Consider the following 12,500-nt stretch of genomic DNA (forward strand, 5'->3'; position numbering starts at 1 on the left):
TCCATCCATCCATCCATCCATCATCCATCCATCCATCCATCCATCCATCACCCATCCATCCATCCATCCATCCATCCATCCATCCATCCATCCATCCATCCATCCATCCATCCACCCCTCCATCCATCATCCATCCATCCATCCATCCATCCATCCATCCATCCATCCATCCACCCATCCATCCATCCATCCATCCATCCATCCATCCATCCCCCATCCATCCATCCATCATCCATCCATCCACCCCTCCATCCATCCATCCATCCATCCATCTATCCATCTATCCATCATCCATCCATCCATCCATCCATCCATCCATCCATCCATCCATCCATCCATCATCCATCATCCATCCATCCATCCATCCATCACCCATCCATCCATCCATCCATCCATCCATCCATCCATCATCCATCCATCCATCCATCCATCCTTCCACCATCCATCTATCCATCCATCCATCCATCCATCCATCCATCCATCCATCCATCCATCATCCATCCATCCACCCCTCCATCCATCATCCATCCATCCATCCATCCATCATCCATCCATCCATCCATCCATCATCCATCCATCCTTCCATCATCCATCCATCCATCCATCCATCCATCCATCCATCCATCCATCCATCATCCATCATCCATCCATCCATCCATCCATCATCCATCCATCCATCCATCCACCCATCCATCCATCCATCCATCCATCCATCCATCCTTCCATCATCCATCCATCATCCATCCATCCATCCATCATCCATCCATCCATCCATCCATCCATCCATCCATCCATCATCCATCCATCATCCATCCATCCTTCCATCATCCATCCATCATCCATCCATCCATCCATCATCCATCCATCCATCCATCCATCCATCCACCGACCTATCTATCTATCTATCTATCTATCTATCTATCTATCTATCTATCTATCTATCTATCTATCTATCTATCTATCTATCTATCTATCTATCTGTTGAGATCATGTAATCCAGTCTTGGATTTGATCTGGTTTTGTTTTGGTAGAATCAGGATTCCTTTGATCACAGCAGAGGGCTGGATCTCAGGAACAACATGTGATAAAACAAATATATATATACATACATGTGCATGGTGTCTATATGTATAGATGTATATGTAGCCTATATATTATTCAGTGCGATAAAGTTTAAAATAAATAAATGATCTCACAGGTCTCTGTTTCCTTCTCTTTGGCGGCACCTGTGGTGATGAGCGGTAACTGCAGTGTGTTTGCTCACCTGGATTTGGTGATCTTGAAGAGTTGGATCGCAGAAAAACTCACTTTAAATTAAAAGTGGTGCCATGTGCTGTATAAACCCATCTCCATTACTGTTTTCCTTTTAAACATCCAGCAGCAATCTATAAAACATATGTTGTAAAATATAAAACATATGCTTACTCTGCATAAACTATATTCAGGTATAAAAACTGTTGTGTTAAATCAATGATTCTGTCTTTGCTGTTTTTGTCCCATACATGTGATGATGATGATGATGATGTTGATGATGATGATGAATCCTCAAAATGAACTCGTCCATCTTCTTTTTGCAACTTTTATGAAACAACATAAACAAACATTATGTTTCAGGGTGCTGCAGTGATTTCTGGGTGAATGTGTGTGTTGGTGTTATCCAGTGTTCAGTCTCTATCTGATCATGTGACGATAAGATTATATATGCTGTGCTCTGGGGCCTGCTGGAACTGTCAGGGTGATGAGATGGATCAGCTGATCCTGGAGAGCAAAACATGGGATTTAACCATCAGGATCTGATCCTGATCTGGACTCAGTGTTTTGAAGAGCTGGTCCCAGGGCCCGGCAGGATTCATCCAACCACATAGGATCAAATCCTGAAATCCGGTTGTTCAATGGATAAACAGGATTACGTGATCTGATGAGATCAGATAATCTGATCCAGTTTTTTATTTGGATCAAACTTTCAGTTTATGTCGTTCAAGACATTTGAATAAGATCAGGATTACTTTGATCCAAAATATCAGGATTCCCCTGACCCCAGCAGAGGGCTGCATCCAGACTGGATTACAGGGAAATTGAATAGAAACTCAAAAAGCAGAAAACGAGTTAGAGAGTTAAGAGAATGATAAACTGCATTTTTACAATTTGTATTCAGTAGTATATTTATGTGATAATATAAACTTATTTCTTAAGTTTATTTATGATGCAATGAATTTCATACATGCAAAATATATATCTATATACTGTATATATACACACATATAGGACTGGAGTGTTTTTATTCATTAAAATCATAAAGAAATGAAATACACAATAAACAGTGAGCTGTGTGGGAGAGTCAGGACATTAATTTAAAAGGTTATGAATTAATAATGTTAAAGGTGATCACAGCAGATACAAGTCAAATCATTAAAAACTTAAATCTGTGCATGTGTTCTTAATGTTTGCTGCCATCTTACAGCACATCTACAAAACACTGATGAATTCTAAAAGTCTTTATTTTTCTCTTCTTTGAAATTATGTCATGATTTAAAGGACACCTTCAAAACCTCCACAATGTTTCTGTAAATAACCTAAATTGTGTTGATGTTTATTGGTCATCAGGTCAGTGGGCTGAGTGTTCAAAACTAATTTACCATCAGAGGTCGTCTTTCTAACGCTTTGTTTTTCCTCAAATTTGAAATAAAAGCTTAATATCAGCCCACGCTCGCTGGTCAAACTTGAATTATTGCATCTGTATCATGAGGTAAACAGGCTGTGGATAGAATAATTCACTACTCATGAAATATTCCATGAAATAGAGGTAAATATCAAACATAAAATAATTAATTAAGGATCTTTAATTTTGTGTGAAGTGTGGCGCCCCCTGCAGCCCAGTTAAAGTACTGGTAGTCTGTCTGTACCTGGATGAGAGTGATCCTATCCAGTTCTTCCAGAACAACCAGGACAGAAGGGAGCTGGATTATGTGATCCATGGAAGAAAAAAATGGATTCCCAAAAACCGGATCATGTTTATCTGGATTACACCTTCTGAAGAGGCACGGCCCTCAAGTCTGTTTGATGCTCATCAAAAACAGCCACAGAAACAGACGCTGTGCTCTGGAGCTCAGTGTTTGCTGTGTGTTTCTTACATCACTGTGTTTCCTGATGTTGTTTAATAAAAGAGTAAAGCAGACACAACCTGTCAGAATATGAGATCATTAATCTTTAATAATGAGCGACACGTTTATGTCAGCACTCACAAGCTCAGGATGAAAGTCAGAGAACAGTTCATTCATCAGTAACTACAGACTGAGTGTGACACAGGCCGCAGACAAACAACAGCTAGCACCAAACACCATGACAACAGACGATATGAAGTCTGAGAGCTGCTGTGAATCTGCAGGACGGCAGAGGAGACACCCAGCAGACTGAAACCTTTGCTGCTGCCTTTATTCACTTTTCATCAGTTTTTGCACTTTCAGCACCTCTCTTATTCTGCACGCATGTTCTGAATAAATTCACATTGCATCTTTTTTGTGGCGGTCCAGCTCAGCTACACTGGTGTGCACGTGCAGGTGTCTCCTCTGCTGTCCTGACAGATTCTATGAGACATCCTGGAGCCATCACCACTGAGGACACTGTGTAGAAATGACCCTATATTGAAAAAGAATGTGGCTGCTTTATTTTGGTCTGTTTTAGTTTTTTAATTCCTTCATTCTTCTGTTTGGAAAAGAAACTTTGGAGAACTGGAATGAATGAATGAACTTTATTGATAGAGAACCTTTCACTCACTGAGAGCTTTACAAGAGACAAACAGCAGAGAAATAAACCTAAATAAAATCACTATAACTCGCAGCATTCACAGACAAACACTTGTCTTTATCTGGACACATTTTCCCCACAAATACAACATGCTAACGTTATTAGCACAAGCCTATGGCATTTTACATTGTATAAATTAGCCTAGCAGCTAGCAGAGATTTCCTCTGCTCATATTTCAGCCAGGATAAATCACACACAGTGTGTGGAGGCTTTATTGTCTTCACAATTTATTGTTTCTTATCTGTGAAATTAAAGTAAATCAAAGCTTTGTTTCCACTGTGGGAAATGGTTTCAGCCTATAAAAGGTACGATCTCAGACTGGGGGGGACAGAGTAGTCTCTGCTTACAAACTAAAACAATAAATGAAAACAAATAAAAATAGAAATTAGACTCTATATTAAAACATGAAATGGACTGGAGAACAGTAAAACAAAGAAAACATTAGAAACCTGTGAAGTAATAAATATTTTTCTACAATGTTGTTTTTGTTTGTTTGTTTTCTTGTCAAATTGTAGAATCATCTTTGTTTGTTTAAATGTCTCATTCTGGGCCTGTATGGTCTCCCCGCCCTCCTTCCTCTCGCTCCGGCCCTGTATGGTCCTCCCACCCTCCTCCTCTCACTCCGGCCCTGTATGGTCCTCCCACCCTCCTCCTCTCACTCCGGCCCTGTATGGTCCCCCCGCCCTCCTCGTCCTTCCTCTCGCTCCAGCCCTGTATGGTCTCCCCACCCTCCTCCTCTCACTCTGGCCCTGTATGGTCCTCCCACCCTCCTCCTCTCACTCCGGCCCTGTATGGTCCCCCCACCCTCCTCGTCCTTCCTCTCGCTCCAGCCCTGTATGGTCCCCCCGCCCTCCTCCTCCTTCCTCTCGCTCCGGCCCTGTATGGTCCTCCCACCCTCCTTCCTCTTGCTCTGGCCCTGTATGGTCCCCCCGCCCTCCTTCCTCTCGCTCCGGCCCTGTATGGTCCCCCCGCCCTCCTCGTCCTTCCTCTCGCTCCGGCCCTGTATGGTCCCCTCGCCCTCCTTCCTCTCACCCGGCCCTGTATGGTCCTCGCCTCTCCTTCCTCTCACACCGGCCCTGTATGGTCCCCCCGCCCACCTCCTCCTTCCTCTCACTCCGGCCCTGTATGGTCCCCCCGCCCTCCTTCCTCTCGCTCCGGCCCTGTATGGTCTCCCCACCCTCCTCCTCTCACTCCGGCCCTGTATGGTCCTCCCACCCTCCTCCTCTCACTCCGGCCCTGTATGGTCCCCCCGCCCTCCTCGTCCTTCCTCTCGCTCCAGCCCTGTATGGTCCCCTCGCCCCCTCCTCCTTCCTCTCGCTCCGGCCCTGTGTGGTCCCCCCGCCCTCCGTCCTCTCGCGCCGGCCCGGTATGGTCCCCCCGCCCTCCTCGTCCTTCCTCTCGCTCCGGCCCTGTATGGTCCCCTCGCCCCCCGCCCTCCTTCCTCTCACTCCGGCCCTGTATGGTCCCCTCGCCCTCCTTCCTCTCACTCCGGCCCTGTATGGTCCCCTCGCCCCCTCCTCCTTCCTCTCGCTCCGGCCCTGTGTGGTCCCCCCGCCCTCCTTCCTCTCGCTCCGGCCCTGTATGGTCTCCCCGCCCTCCTTCCTCTCGCTCCGGCCCTGTATGGTCCCCCCGCCCTCCTCCTCCTTCCTCTCGCTCCGGCCCTGTGCGGGTCAGACAGGAACAATATGGCGCCGGGAGCAGCGTTAGCCTCTGGACCAGTCGTTGTCTGAAAGACTGGCGATCCGGCAGGATGAACCTCTGCGCCCAATACCTCCGGTAAGCTCGGTGCGGTGTGTTGTCCCGGTTCGCCGCGCGGTGCGGGTTCGGTCAGTAACGGACATTTTAACGCCGACAGGTGAATTGTTTTGTTCGGCGGCTAATGCTAAAGCTAGCCTGTTTGGGGACCACCCCCTTAGCTAAACGTTGGCGCTAGCTAGCTTCATACATCAACAAACAATCGATGCGACCGCGCGTCGTCACCTCGCTCACATTTATATATAAATCTGTTAGCTACATTTAATTAACCGCACAGGTCGGTGTCGTTAGAGGCAGGTTTAGTGTTCGTTGGTGTGATTTTAAAGCTAAATTAGCCGCCACAGAGAGACGCTGTATTATTGCTAGTTAGCTTTAGCTTGCTAGCGTCTGTCTGCGTATGTCATGTTAGCATGAGACGCTGTTACACGTTACATGTCATTTGTGTTAATTAAGAGCAGCTTCTTTCATGTGTAGCTGCCGGTTAAAGCTCGCGTGTGTGTGATTAAACATCTCCGTGATTGCAGTGTTGATTAGCAGCGGGCGGTGTGTGTTAGCTGTTAGCTAGTTGACGGGTTTGTACCGAAGGTTTGTTTGTTTGTATTCCGTCGCATTTTGGATCCAGGGATTAGCCTGAGCCCGATATCACCACTGCGCCCTCCTGTCGACATTTGATACGAGCTGTTAAATGTTTTAATGCAGCGGATGGACGCGGAGGTGATGTCAGCTCGTTAGCTGTTAGCTCTTAGTCACCTGTGCGTTGTTAATATATGAGAAGGAGTGCTGAGTGTTAGTAATGTCACTGGCATGTGTGAGGTGGAGTGTGGTCATGTCCTGAGTCTCTGATGGACCCGTCTAACTTCCCCCTTCCTCTCTGTTTACATCCGAGCAGACAGGCAGAGGCCCTGAAGGCTGACATGACAGGTAGGTCTGCACCATCACCTCCATCACCTCCCTCAGAGAATGAACACGACTATTGACAGGGTTACAATCTGCTGCCACAGAGGCTGATCAGGTCCAGTCAGACGTGTGAGAGACTCCTCTGATGCCTTTAGGCCAGTGTTGGAAATGAACTTCTGACCAGCCACCACTCAGTTATCACCCTTGCATGTGTAACTAACTGCAGTGTTAAGTTTGTCTGTACAAAGAAAATAAAACAAGCTTATCAATGTTTATTTCTCTCCCTCACACAGACACACTTAAAATGCTCAAAATCAAACTGCAGACACCCAAGCAACAACATTATTACTATGATTATTGATATTATTATTATTGTTGTTGTTGTTGTTGTTGTTATTATTATTTATCACTAATGAATTACCTTCTCTCTTTTGGTTCACCAACTGGAGTTGTCTGGTCTCTCTCTCTGGCTCTGTGACCTCTGTTTTCTGTGATCGTATCGCACCAGGTTCACGTGTCTTTGTGTCTTCCCTCTGCATGGACAGCCCAGCTTTATGAAAAGACCGTCTTGTCAGCAGTTAATACTTGTTTAATATTCACTGTCAGGTGCACAGTAATGCCTCTAACAAGCAGGAACAAACTTGAGCAAAGCTCTTTCTCAAACTTCACAACACACACAGAAGGTCAGTGTTGGGTTAGACCTGTTGGAATACCAGCTGAACAATCCCAGTTTGAGCCTCTTCAGTCTGAACACTGAGTCGACTGCAGGGGACTGACTCAGTGTTCAGAGCCCAGCTGCTCCGCTGTGGTTCAATAAAGATCGAGGGTCACTGAGAACAAACTCAACATCATAGTTCACACAGTATTGTCCTCTGTCATGACACACCGGGTACGTTTACATGCACACTAATATTCCCCAGAAGCCCAGCAGCATCATGTCACTCTGTAGTGTGATTTTTAGATGGCGTGATGACAACATGGAATCAAAAGAGCTGTGACATGTAACACAACAGCGTCAGCTCCATCACCCCAGCGATTCTGTCACCGGGTTTTTCAAAGTGAAACATTCAGAGAGATCAAGTCGTGGACTTTCCTTTCTTTACTCAGTTATTTCAGATTCTGGATCTGAATCACTTTAAAAACCCTCTGCAGCGAGTAATCAATGATGAAATTGTGAAAATGTTGGTTTTGGCCCGTTTTATGCACCGGTGAAAAAGTGTTGCTCTTTTCCTTGTCTGGAAGTCTTGGAACAGTGTTAAATGAATAACTAGCTAAACTGTTGAGAGCTGTTAGTGAATCTGATTAAGCACATATTGTGTCAGGGTTGCCATATATTATGATTTTTATAATAACTTCCAGCTTTTACACCAGACCAGTGGATTGATTCATTTCACCGCTCACTTTCCCTGTTTTTACCATTCAGTGAGATTTTTAGCTTTGCGTGGTGTTTGGGTACCTGCCAGAGTGTCTGTCTGAGGGAACGACAGTCAGAGCGCGCCGACACAACTGATATGCAGGATGATCACACATGCGAAGTTGCATAAAGGAGAACAACAACTTCCTGAGTGCATAAACAAGTGTGTCTAAAACTGGAAAAAAAATTCAAACATTAAATAAGTCAGCAGGATTTGAAGATGACGACACATTTGATACCAACTTTCAGGACTCAGCCGATTCTGATGCTGTTGAAGCATTTCTGTCTGTGCTGAGGGTCAGTAACAGGCCCTGAGGTCACGAGGTCACATCCTCCAGCTGATTTCCATCTGTTTCATGTCTGCGCGTTAGATTCAAAGCTGGGCGCGGCAGAGGTGTGGACGTCCCGGCAGGCCCTGCAGGATCTGTACCAGAAGATGCTGGTGACCGACCTGGAGTACGCTCTGGACAAGAAGGTGGAGCAAGACCTGTAAGCTGCTCCGCCTGCATCACAGCGTCAGAGATGGAACAACACTTTAATCAGGAGAGTGGGTGGAGTTATTCGCTGGTGTGTTTTTCTGTGTGTGCCTGCAGGTGGAATCATGCTTTTAAGAACCAGATCACTACGCTGCAGAGCCAGGCCAAGAACCGAGCCAACCCCAACCGCAGCGAGGTCCAGGCCAACCTGTCGCTGTTCCTGGAGGCAGCTAGCGGCTTCTACACACAGGTGAGAGTCATTTGGAGTTTCCAAATGACACCTCCAAAATGCTAGATGGCAGTGGAGGTTTCTGTGAAGTGCTGTAAAGTTTAGTTGATTCAAAACACACATTAAACAAACACACATTAAACACACATTAAACATGGCTTAATAGAGATAGCTTCAAACACAAATCAGCTTCACTATATCTCACTCTACTCATATGAAGCCAGGGACACCAGCAACATTTAACAAAGGTAACGTTACACAGTTCAGCTCCATTACAGCTCACGAGGTTCACTGACAAAACAACTGTCTGATACTAAACATGTTTTACAAACAACAACACAACATGCTAACGTTATTAGCACTGAAACATTGTATAAATGAGCCTAGCAGCTAGCAGAGATTTGCTCTGCTCATATTTCAGCCAGGATAAATCACACACAGTGTGTGGAGGCTTTATTGTCTTCACAATTTATTGTTTCTTATCTGTGAAATTAAAGTAAATCAAAGCTTTGTTTCCACTGAGGGAAATGGTTTCAGCTCACAGAGACAGACAGGAGGTCTGCGTCACTGTGACACTGTGGAGTTACATTTCTGGGGAGGTGCACGTCAGGCTACAGCGCAGGTTATGGTGTCGATTCAACGCAGAAGTATAAATTGGCTTTAAGAGCTGAAAACTGAATAACTCAACACCAACAGGAAGAAGTACCAGAGAGCGCAGTACTGAGGCTGCGATTCAGTCGTAGCAGCCTTGTGCCTTCGACCGCATCATAGCCGTGCTGATATTCAGTCCAACAGCACCACCTCGAGTGTGGTCCTGCTTTTATCCAACAGTTCTACAAGCATCATTCATCAACAGTAAAAGGCAGCAACAAGTTATTGTCTGTTTACTTAATGATTTATTTGAATAGTTTGGCAGCTGGACCGGGACTGGACTGTTGCTGCACACCAGCTTGCTGCTCTGTGTATATTGACACGTCGCCACAGACCAGCTGCTGTGTGTCATGTAGGCTACATCTGTGTGTCGTGAGTGAAACCGACCAGTGAAATCAGTCTGTTGACAGTCTCTTTGGTCGAGTACCTGGGATGTGATGAGTTAACAGCTTAGGCCCTGATTACACAGAGAGTGTTTAGCAGCTGGAGGCACCTCTTTGTTATCGTTTTAACGAGAATGAAGCTTTTTGCTACACGCCTCCCATTTCTGCGCTCTCAGCGCCTGGCGTTTTTGCCTGAGCGCTCTGAACTCCTAGAGTTGAAAAAACTTCAAGTCAGAATGGAAAAACGCCACATGTCATCTCTTTTTTTTTTTTCATCGTTTTCCACTGTCCAATGGGATGACTTGAGAGGCGGGGCTTGTGTGGCGCTCATGGAATAACTTCTGTCCAATCAAAATGCTCAGTCAGAACTATCTGTTGTATAAACCAACTTAAAGTTGTACCGCCACCTGCTGTGTCAGGTGCGTAGATGAGTCACCGTCCAGCTTCATATGATCTGTAATATTTACCAGCCTTAACTTCATTATCAGAATATTCCATGATGAAATAAATTTCCCATGGTACATCCTGCTTCTGTCAGCAGGAAACTGTCGACAGTGTTGACGTATCTGATGTTCTTCCTGTTGGTGACGTTCATGGACTCTGTCTCACAGTCAGCAGCTGCTGGTCGATGTTGTTCACCTGCATTTCTTCTATAAATCAAAGCAGTGGATATCGGCCGTCCTCCACTTGTTTGTCCTTGACTTTAACGTCCTGCATTAGTCCATTCTGACTAATGTCTGACTGAGGTGAACAGATGTGTCCTCACAGCTGCAGCGTGTTTTTGAGGTCTGGAATCAGAAGTTTTGCTCCTACATTTGATTTTCTGTTACAGACAAGCGCTGATGGAATTTACCCGAACGATATCGATGATCTCTCTGTCGGGTAAAGCGTGCGTCTCTGTGTGGAACATGTGGACGCTGTTTACAATCTGAGCTTTGCCAGATATTGATTTGACATGTCAGTGAAATCATAGTTTTGTCTGTGGTGTCTGGCTCCAGGAGAGAGATCAGTGACTGAGAGGATCTGGTCTGTGCTGCCCACTCCTAACACCATATGTGCAGAATCTCAACCCTGATGTGAATCATACCTGAGAAATCAAGATGTAAACTAATCTGTTAAAATATGAATGCGTCCTGATCACTGATGGTGTGACGCCCAGAGACATCAGACTATGAGACGCAGTGTCCTCTGGATAAACAGTCTTCTGCTGTGTTGTCTCCAGTTACTGCAGGAGCTGTGCACCGTGTTCAACGTGGACCTGCCGTGTCGCGTCAAGTCGTCTCAGCTCGGCATCATCAGCAATAAACAGAGCAACACCAGCGCCATCGTCACCCCGCAGCCCAGCTCCTGCTCCTACATCTGCCAGCACTGCCTCGTCCACCTGGGAGACATAGGTGAGAGCGTCCACGTCCTTTGATCACAGTGTTATCAGGTCTGACAGGCTGGTAACTTAATCACTGATTTTACACCTCCCCTGAAATAACAAATCACATCTCAGTTTCATTCTTGTTTGTATGTTTCAGCACGTTATCGTAACCAGACCAGCCAGGCTGAGTCGTACTACCGACATGCAGCTCAGCTGGTCCCATCAAACGGTGAGTCTCACACGCCATGTTTGTGCTAAGCTAGGCTAAAGGCTGTCTGAGTGTGTCTCTGGAAACACTCAGGAGGTGGGAGCAGACACGAGGGGTTTATGTCTGCAGCTCTCTGAGTGTCCTTGTTGTTGAAAGCAGTGATACAAATGCTTTGCTATATTTACCATAATACATGAACCCTGTTAACTATTAACCCTTTGAACTCTGAAATAGAGAGAGCCACCAGTGCCCACGCTGGTATTTTTGCTTACTGTGATGTCATTACTTGGAGTATCTTCAAATACTTCATGTCCCTAAAATCTGCACAACCTGAGCTAAAAGTTTCTGTTAGTCAGTAAACCAGAATGATAATGATTAATAGAAACAGGTCTTTTTCTTTAAATTTTTTTATTTTTTATTTTATTTATTTATTTATTTATTTTACAAAAAACACATTTTTCATCAGATTTTACAAAATGAAAATACAAAACATACTGATCCAAAAGATTTTTAAATGTAACTGCACCACTTTTAACATAACGCAGTGACATCATTGTGAGCGTACAACGTGACGACAGGACAAACAGAAGCCTGAGCTTTCTGCTGCAAAAAGAATGAATGTTGTAGCACTTATGGTTTTTATTGTTAGGCAGCCATTACAGAACATTCTGTGGAAATTATGGTGTAATTACGGCAAAATACTATCAAAGAAACCTGGAAAAACATTAATTAAAAAATGATTAAAATCATTGAAAGTTTTTGAAAAGTCATTGAATTTTCTTGCGTGTGATTATTATTATTGTTGCTGTAATCTTCTGTAGATAACCGTCCTTCTAATATAACGTAACGGCAAGTTTACTTTCTGTAGCAGTCGACATCCCGCTGCTCTGAAATGTGTCAAGGTGTGAAACTGTTTTGTTGAACATCACGTACATTTCTTTTTTGTTTTTTTTACCTCTGCACCAATGATAACTCAGGTTGTCCATCTGTCCGCACGTCTGTCTCATTCTCATGAACGCAATATCTCAAGAGCACCTTGAGTGAATTTCTTCAGATTTGGCACAAACGTTAGACTGAAGAATAAACTGATCAGAATTTGGTGGTTGAAGGTCAAAGGTCAGTGTGACCTCACAAAACATGTTTTTGTCCATAACTGAAGAATTCATTCACTAATTCTGACCAAACTAGGATAAAATAATGAAGGTCAAAGGTCAGCTTGACTGTGACATCATCATGTTTTAACGTCATATCTCAGGAACAGAAGGGGAGACATTTGGTCAGATACTGAATTGGTGACTCTAATCTTGAAACTGTGCT

General features: G+C 44.7%; 1 protein-coding gene across 1 annotated transcript in view; it reads left to right on the forward strand.

Moving 5' to 3' along the window:
* Nucleotides 1–5,450: 5,450 nt before the first annotated feature.
* The window catches only part of smg7 (SMG7 nonsense mediated mRNA decay factor), a 28,286-nt gene continuing 21,236 nt past the window's right edge, over nt 5,451–12,500 (forward strand). Inside the window, 6 exon segments of the mRNA XM_049599514.1 lie at nt 5,451–5,580; nt 6,449–6,480; nt 8,242–8,359; nt 8,464–8,596; nt 10,832–11,003; nt 11,133–11,204. Of these exon segments, the coding sequence (XP_049455471.1) occupies nt 5,555–5,580; nt 6,449–6,480; nt 8,242–8,359; nt 8,464–8,596; nt 10,832–11,003; nt 11,133–11,204 (553 nt within the window). The 5' untranslated portion in view covers nt 5,451–5,554.

The sequence above is a fragment of the Epinephelus fuscoguttatus genome, linkage group LG15, assembly GCF_011397635.1.
Source record: "Epinephelus fuscoguttatus linkage group LG15, E.fuscoguttatus.final_Chr_v1".
Classification (NCBI taxonomy): Eukaryota; Metazoa; Chordata; class Actinopteri; order Perciformes; family Serranidae; genus Epinephelus; species Epinephelus fuscoguttatus.